This window comes from Cornus florida, unplaced genomic scaffold, assembly GCF_030987335.1.
Source record: "Cornus florida cultivar Cherokee Brave unplaced genomic scaffold, ASM3098733v1 CherokeeBrave_3.0.0_Hap2_Chr11, whole genome shotgun sequence".
In the NCBI taxonomy this organism is placed as follows: Eukaryota; Viridiplantae; Streptophyta; class Magnoliopsida; order Cornales; family Cornaceae; genus Cornus; species Cornus florida.
In genome coordinates this window covers 90,192,554-90,201,095 of record NW_026775581.1, presented here as the reverse complement: position 1 = coordinate 90,201,095, position 8,542 = coordinate 90,192,554, and the positions used below count along the sequence as shown (strand labels likewise).

General features: G+C 34.5%; 2 protein-coding genes across 2 annotated transcripts; both read right to left on the bottom strand.

Annotated features, from left to right (window-relative positions):
• Positions 1-5,147: 5,147 nt before the first annotated feature.
• LOC132286765 (uncharacterized) lies at positions 5,148-6,415 on the bottom strand. Its single transcript, XM_059789149.1, has 2 exons — positions 6,229-6,415; positions 5,148-6,038 (listed from the first exon to the last, which is right to left on the bottom strand). The coding sequence occupies exons 1-2, from the start codon at positions 6,407-6,409 to the stop codon at positions 5,707-5,709; spliced, it is 513 nt and encodes a 170-aa protein (XP_059645132.1). The 5' UTR covers positions 6,410-6,415; the 3' UTR covers positions 5,148-5,706.
• A 766-nt stretch (positions 6,416-7,181) lies between these two features.
• Positions 7,182-8,127, bottom strand: LOC132285203 (uncharacterized). The gene is made up of 2 exons (XM_059787374.1): positions 7,898-8,127; positions 7,182-7,766 (listed from the first exon to the last, which is right to left on the bottom strand). Exons 1-2 carry the CDS (start codon positions 8,073-8,075, stop codon positions 7,423-7,425), a joined length of 522 nt encoding a protein of 173 aa, XP_059643357.1. The 5' UTR covers positions 8,076-8,127; the 3' UTR covers positions 7,182-7,422.
• Between the last annotated feature and the right edge of the window lie 415 nt (positions 8,128-8,542).

Below are 8,542 nucleotides of genomic sequence, written 5' to 3'. Positions count from 1 at the left end.
AGTTGGACTTTATTGATTCATTTCATAAAAGAACTGTTTTGAAAACGATTGGCAACATTACTACAGATTATAATGAGTCTCACAATATAGTAATGGTGCTGTTGTTTAGTGAGTGAAGCAACAATAATTCTTCATAGAGTAAATAAAATGAATAATGAAAAAGAATAAATGCCAATGGAATATGATCTCATATTTCTAATAACAATAAATAGCCTCATAAGAAGAGTAGAAATTTCAGTACAATTCTAATGGTGATGATAGATGGACATTTGTTATCAATCAATGAAACTACACAAAGCAAAATATATCCCCCAAACGAGTTCAATATTAATAGCGAATACAAGTATTTATCATCAAATCTTACAATTCCTTTTGGCATTCCCGCATAGGAAGATAAACAACATATTTCCCATATCAAAAAATAAGCTTAACACCTAAAATAACAATCAAGTTTCACAAGATTCCACAGGACTGCAAGGCTATAAACTTGATAATTAGGATCAAACAGTAGCATATATATTGTATCAATTTCTTCTTAATACTTCGGAAGATCTTATAGTTAGGAACCAAGGACATTATTTTAGCTGCGGTTACAACAGGATACGGCTCAGCAACTACTTTCTCCGAATTATATATTAACTCAAGCGAATTCATGTTTACATTCATACACACATATGCAAATAAAAAAGACAGTAAGTGGAAATTCATGCATCTGAATGAAAATATAGAAGTGGAGATTCACACACAGACGCACATATAAATCAATAAGTGGAAATTTATGCATCTAAATCAAAATATATAAGTGGAGATTCATACACATAATACAAATACATATATAATCTGTCAGAAAATATTGAAATCAGGAATTAATTAATTACCATTGTTAGGACACCATTCTTCAGGTCCTTCTTAAGAAGAGCAACCTTCTTCCCCGATTCCGGTATTAGATCGATGCTCCCGCAGTACAACCTGCCGTAGATTTCTTGCTCCCATTCTTTCCGGGCTTCACCTTTGACGAAAACGGTGTCATTCTGAAGCGATACCTCCATGTCCTCTTCCTCAACGCCAGGCATGTCCACTCTTACATACAAACCCTCCTTCACTGCCTTAGCCTCAAACCCCTCTCTTGGCCCATAAAAATGAATACGGTTCTTAACATAATCACTCTCTGAACACATACGAAAATTGAACAAATATTAAACACAACAAAAATATGTAAAAACAGAGTCAGTGGTAGTGAATGAAAAGAGTTTTCTCTGAATGATATGCATGTGTGTGTGTGTATTATATAAATACATATACACACATTTGAGAAGGTGAACGATCGTACCCGCCACAAGGAGGTTGCAGGGGGCGACGCTGTCAGGACTTCCGGTAGGAGCGGTGGTGTAGAAAAAGTCAGAGGTGGTGGTGGATCTGCTGGAAGCCATTGATGCACAGAGAGAGAATGAAATCAATAAGGGATTAAGGAGGGTTTACAATGTTGGTTAGCTCAGCTCTAGAGAAAGAGATGGTGGCTCTTAGTGCTGAGACTTAGATATATAGTACAGTATATATATATATTGATCTCATCTCTGGTTAGATTAATTAGTTAATTAAATATTATTTAATTAGTAGTAGTATTTAGAGTTCTGATATTGTTTTGGCGGGCATAAAATCGAAAATGGTGTTTCGTATGGACGTACGGAGATTAGCAGGTTGATCATGCCACGTGTCGCGTGAGAATTTGTCAAGGTTTTTTACCCAGCTGTATGTGGTTGTAAAAAGTAAAAAGTAATTCGAAGGTAAGCGACCTCGCTTCTTCTTTGGCGACAGGGTGAGTTGGGTCCCACCTTTTTTGTTTGTTTCCCGCAGCGCAGGATACGGCTCCGTGGGTCCCATATAAACAGTGAAATTTCCCGGGCAAGCCCAATCAAAATCGTCTGTGATTACGCATATTATACGCACCATGAGCTCTCTATCCCCAGTTTATTAGCATCTCACTATTTCGCTGCTTCAATTTCCTAAAAGAATAAAACAATTTCTAGGAAATTGGAAAAGATTATGTGCTCTGACTTTAATAACCTTGATAGTTTTATTTTTTAAACCATAAGATAGGTTCATATTAATTAAATATTGAAACAGAGCAATTCTGTGTAATTTTGTTATATTATTTAAATCAACAATATATGTTGAATGTTGATTAAAACAATGAGTACTTAACAATTTCCTAAAGTCAAATTCTGATGCCTTATTCTTCTTCTAACTTTTTTAAATGCAAGTACATGGTGAGGATGGAATTGGCAGTTGACAATACATGATATGGCTAAAATCTTAAAAGCCCCTTGTTCTTTACAAAAACTATTTATTAACCCCTTCAGATACACAAACTATTATAATACTTCTCAATATTTTTTAAAAATATATCATAGCGCCCCTTTTCGTTAGTTAACCGTTTGGCACGTGACCGTCACGTGCACCATCTACCCTAATATAATGACGGAATTATCCTTGTATGGAAGGAAATGACGAAATTACCCTTCTATCTTTTTATCTTCTTCTGTCATTTTTTGTTTTTTTCGTATCTTCTTCTTCTCTGTCGTTGCACTGGTGTGAGGAATACTCCATAGAAGATCTCAGGTATCTTCCTTCTTCTCTTCTTCTTGTCTGTCGTTGCACTGGTGTGAGGATTCTCCATAGCAGCAGTTACAGAACCCTAATTGATCTATTAAATTCTCCCATTGATGATTTGAAGCCCTAATTGATCTATTGAAGTCCCCAATTGATTATTTGAAGCCCTAAATCGCAGCCATTGTGTGCCCTATTTGAAGCCTAAACCACAATCAGCCGAAACCCAAATGTCTTCATCCACCACATAATCTGTTAATCGGCCAAACGGTGATCTGCGACGACGAGACATGCGTGCCGGCAATCATGCAGAGACTAATGAAGGCATCAACTGCGGCGACGGAGCATGGGATTGTGGTGCTCTGGAGCTATGATATCTGTCCCACGATCAGACGACGCATGAGGCGGTGATTTTCAAAATTGATATCTTTTCTAATTGCCATTTTAGAACTGGAAGAAATGGGATTCAAACCAGAACCTAATTCATGGAGTATTTTGGTTGAATTGATAATTGTGAATATGTATATAATTACTATAATTGTGTATATAATTCCTATAATTATATAATTACTATAATTATATTTATACTTACCTATTATATATGCACACCGGTGCTCTTCGGCGCTATAATTCGGTGCTCTTCGGCGCTATTATGGCAGGGATGGAATGCCTATTCTATATATATATATATATATATATATATATATATATATATATCCTGGAGGAAGGGGTGTGAAAAAAAAAAAAAAAAAGTTTGACAATGCCAAACCACGTCGTTCATGAACCCTACTAAGGACAAAATTGTCATTTTAAAAATAACACATTTTACTTTTAAATAAATATTAATATACTATCAAGGGCATTTTTGTCATTTCACAGGCACTTAACGGTTCTCTAACAAAATGGGGACAATGTGATAATTTATATTATATTAGGGGTTTTTTTAATACTCTAGGGGATTAGTAGATAGTTTCAATAAACAACAGTGGAGTTTTTAGATTTTAGCCCTATAGGATAATTGACCTATAATCATTTTATAATTAGAAATGCTACTCAAAAGAGGGGTAAAAAATGACTAATAAATATTGATAATATTGTCATTAGCTTTAATTTTCATTAATTTTTAAAAGCATCGACCACCTTTTATATTAGCACAATGGAGAATACAATTACAAATAAATTTACAAAAATTTACAATTTTTTCTTTAATAAACAAAACACCTCATATTACATCAAAATCATTATTTTATTTATTTTCTAATGATAACTCCACCATATAATCTAAAGTCCACACAATATTCACCATGTACAAATGCACCGAATTGATACTTTGAATTTAGATTAAGAGAAAGTTATATTTAAAATTTGTACTAAATATTTTTAATCTCAAATTCAAAAAATTGATTCAGTGCCGCCAAAGTATTCTTCTAATTTTTTTTTATTAATATACCAACTATGTGACAGGACTTATACCTTGGGCCTCAATCCCTAAACTCATGGTTAATCAGACAATACAAGCCTATTCATCCTTTAATATAGAGAATACACATTATGAATTCTTTTTAAGTATTTTTTTATTCCTTTAGCAACTAAGGGACATGACTTGTTATAACCTTGGGCTCAATCCCTAAACTCATGGCCAATCCAAACTGAGACAATATATACAATCCAATTCATCCATTGATATAGAGAATACTACAAGCAAGTAATAATTAATTATTTGTACTAATTGAAACGTGTTAAACAAACTCAAGTTTTTTTTATAAAAAAAAAAAAAAAAAAAACTAATTTCATTTTAAACTTCAGTCAGAAACTACTACAGTTGTATACACTCCTCATAGTTCAATATATATTCTCAAACATTCTGCTTCAATCAAAACCCTAGGACACTGAAAGAACCCTAAACCAGAGGTGACATATTCACTAGACAGAAAAGCCATAGCAGTATACTACAGTCTCATACTCCATTGGCAACACCATTCACTCGACCTTAACCTGAAACGCATCCTTCCTCTCTTCTTCCTTCACTTTGGGAACCACAAGTACCTTCAATACCCACCCCTTTCTTCATCACAGCCTTGATTTTCATGGATCATGTAGAAATTGGGAGGAAGCTGATAGAGCCTGCTGTAGAAATTGACCAAATTAATTTGTTGACCAGATTATATAATTTCGTTTATAAATATTTTTCATTCTTGGAATATATATTTAGCATTGAATCTACTAAGCAGCGATGATTTCTCTCAATTATAATTTATATTCTACCTCCCAAGTTCCCAACACTGCTGTAAACTACTCTATTATGAATATATGATATAGTATTTGTCCTTACACACATATAATTATATATGTACCTTGGCCAAATAGAGACATGTCATGAAATCACAAAAGTAGTATTTTTCAGAGCTCAAACTGAAATGTCACAGTTACAAATTGCAAAGTTGTTTTTGTTTCTTATTTTTACTTTAATGTGAGTCTATAAATGTGACTAACCAAAACAATATATATATATATATATATATATATATATATATATATAATTTGACCATTATTTACTGTTAATTAATCATTTTCAAATAAAAAAACAAATTGAGTTAATAAAATTAAAAAAAAAAAAATAGAGCTTTTCTTATTATGAAGAAAGTGTAATTTGAAGTAATTAAAAAGGGTAGAAGAAAAGGAAATAAGATGTTGAGAACCATAAGTACTCATAGTAAACGAGAAATTTTATTTACTCCTTGGAACCAGGTCCGCTAAGCAAACACTGGTTCATTTTCAAATTTCCCACAGAAAAAATTGTCATTAAACAAACAATGCATTTCTATCTTCACAACCCACAAAGATAATAAAGAAAAAAAAAATGTAAGAAAAGATAAATCTCACTGGCTATTAAATACAGTATTAGTTGGAATCAGAAAAAACTAATTAATACTCCATGGTATTCCATTAATTCTGAATAGTCATAGTCATCATTATATACTAAGTAATACAGAAGCCCAAACAAAACAAACCCACAGCTCATAGCCTCATACTCTAGTGTTTATATATATATCAAGAAAAGAGGTGAACTGAGCATTTGGACGAGTGAATTAATAGGGATCAACGATTAAAACGGAAGACAATGCGGAGGACACCGTTTTGTATGACGACATTGATACTATCTTTGACCACATTCGCCGGAAAGTAAACCTTTTCGGAATACACTCTCTTTTCCACCTCCTCCTCATCTTCATCTTCATCTTCATCAATGCTCTCTACTCCTTGGAATACAAAGTAGTTTTTTTCCTGCCAGAACTTGAGACCCTCCTTTCCAACGCCGGGCATGTCTACTCTCGTATAGGCCTTATCTCCCTGCACCAAACCGAAGAAGGGGCTTGGTGGTCCCTCTCTGATGAATGGGTGTTTTGTGCTCTCCAACAGCTCAAAATACTCTACAATAATATATTATATATACACAACATACAATTAATAAACATTGTTACATACATATATATATATATATATATATATATATATATATATATATAATGGTGTGACATCGATTAATTCATTTACTAATTTAACTTGGTATTAGCTAGTAGTTGGATCTATTGAGCTTTTCCCAGAGAGAGAACTACGTACCAAGACTTCGTTTGACCGTTTCTTCGTCGGGGCCGTTGGGCGGATCTCCGGTGCGGATAGAACGAGCGACGAGGTATCGAGTGGAGACGGCCATCGGCGGTGAACGGTTCAGACGGAGTAGATTTGTGAAGAAGAGGGTTGAACCGGTTGCCCTGCTTGCAAGGGGACTGGAGACGGCCATGGATCAATTTCTAGGGTTTCTGTTTGTGCTATGAAACTTTTGTTAAATCCTCGAGAGAGAGAGAGAGAGTGGTGGTCCTCTCCGTACACGTGTCGACTTTCAATTAATGGAATTTTGAAATTTTAAAAAAAGCCTTGGTATCTTTTCGGGTGTATGTGCTCATAAGCTCTCTATTGTACGATTTTGCGAACCAGCTTTATGCCACTGGCCAAATGGTAAATGGACCGGACTATTACAAATTTACACATGTAAACTATATCCTATATTATTATAAACATGCTTGTAGCTATTTTTATATTATATTATTATTATTATTCTAACATGCTTGTAGCTATTTTTTTTTTTTTTTTTACATTATTTAAACCTTACCCAACACGAGTGATTAGGCTATACTATAAATCTTGACTGCCAAAAAACATTTGAGTTATAATAATATGTAAAATACATAGTAACCATAAAGATGAAAAAAAGCTTTTCGTAGGCATATATCTTGTATTAGAAGTTGTAATTTGCAATAGTAATAAGCATGTAAAACTACCTATTATGATGTATGGATACCAGCCCAGTCACAAATATTGTTATTAGTTGTTAATTCATATGTATGAGACCATCAAAATCCAATGGTTGAGGAACCATGTCCACTAAATAAACACTAGTTCATTTTCAGATTTCCCTCGGACAAAATAGTCACTAAACAGACAATGAATTTCTATCAACACAACCCATTTCTATCAGCACAACCCACAAAGATTTAAGTAAACAAAAAAAGGTATGAAAAGATAAATCTCAGTAGCTATTAAATATTAAATATCAGTCAGTTAGGAATCAGAAAAGACTAATATGGTATTCCTTTAATTCTTGAATGCTCATAGTCATACACATGGAGATTATGTAATACAGAAGCCAAAACAAAACAAACCCACAGCTCATAGCGTCGTACCACAACCACAAACTCCTCTCTCTATATATATTATATGAAGGAAAGAGGTGGAGTGAACATTTGGATGAGTGAATTAATAGGCCGGATGAATGCAAGGATTAATTAGACGGAAGGCAATGCGGAGGACGCCGTTTTGTATGACGAAATTGATTCCATCTTCGAAGACATTCGCCGGATCAATCAACAACCTATCTGAATACACTCTCTTCTTCACCTCCTCATCATCTTCATCAATGCTCTCTACTCCTTGGAATACAAAGTAGTTTTTTTCTGCCCATAACTTCAGACCCTCCTTCCCAACGCCGGGCATGTCTATTCTCGTATAAGCCTTGTCGCCCTGCATCTCAAAGCAGACGGGGCTTGGTGGTCCCTCCCTGATGAATGGGTGTTTTGTGCTCTCCAAGACCTTGTAATATTCTACATCCATCATATAATTACTAATAAACAACCAAACAACAATAAATGCATATATATATGTGTGTGTGTGTGAGATCGATTAATTGATTTACTAATATTAACCAGCTTTTTCAAGAGAGAGAACTACGTACCCAGAGTTCGTTTCACAAATTCTTCGTCGGGATAGTTGGGTGGAGTAGTACGGAAAGAACGAGCGACCAAGTATCGAGTAGCGGCCACCATCGGCGGTGAACGGTTCAGCAGGATTAGCTTTGTGAAGGAGAGGGTTGAACCGGTTGATCTGCTTGCAAGGCGACTGGAAATGGCCATGGATCAATTTCTAGGGTTTCTGTTTGTGCTCTGAAACTTTTGATAAGATATGTACAGGACGGAGGACAATGAGAGCGAGAGTGGTCGTTGTATATGCAGATGAAAAGTATCACAGAGTCTGGACACGTGTCGATTTCCAATTAATGCAATTTTGAAATTAGAAAAAGAACTTGGGTTATCTTCTCGCGTGTAGTACGATTTCCTGACCAGCTTTATTGATTTTAAAAAATAAAAAAATCATCAAATTATGTTCTAAGAGACCATGCTATAATTAAGGGTAAAGTGCATTAAACCCCTTGAATTATTGGTTATTGGCAAGAAACCCCCTTAAGCTATAAAAAAACTCTCATGAATTATGATTTTGTTACAATTTACTCCCTTGAACTATTAGTCATTTGCAAAAAATCCCCTTAAACTACAAAAAAACCCCTTGAACTATTGGTCATTTACAAGAAACCCCTTAAATT

What these genes read in the sequence shown, in the direction of transcription:
- LOC132286765 (XM_059789149.1), bottom strand. Translation starts at nt 6,409, where the DNA reads ATGGCCGTCTCCAGTCCCCTTGCAAGCAGGGCAACCGGTTCAACCCTC. An exon ending in AACGGTCAAACGAAGTCTTG is followed by an intron (nt 6,039 to 6,228) that starts GTACGTAGTTCT and finishes ATATTATTGTAG; the next exon opens with AGTATTTTGAGCTGTTGGAG.
- LOC132285203 (XM_059787374.1), bottom strand. Translation starts at nt 8,075, where the DNA reads ATGGCCATTTCCAGTCGCCTTGCAAGCAGATCAACCGGTTCAACCCTC. An exon ending in ATTTGTGAAACGAACTCTGG is followed by an intron (nt 7,767 to 7,897) that starts GTACGTAGTTCT and finishes TGATGGATGTAG; the next exon opens with AATATTACAAGGTCTTGGAG.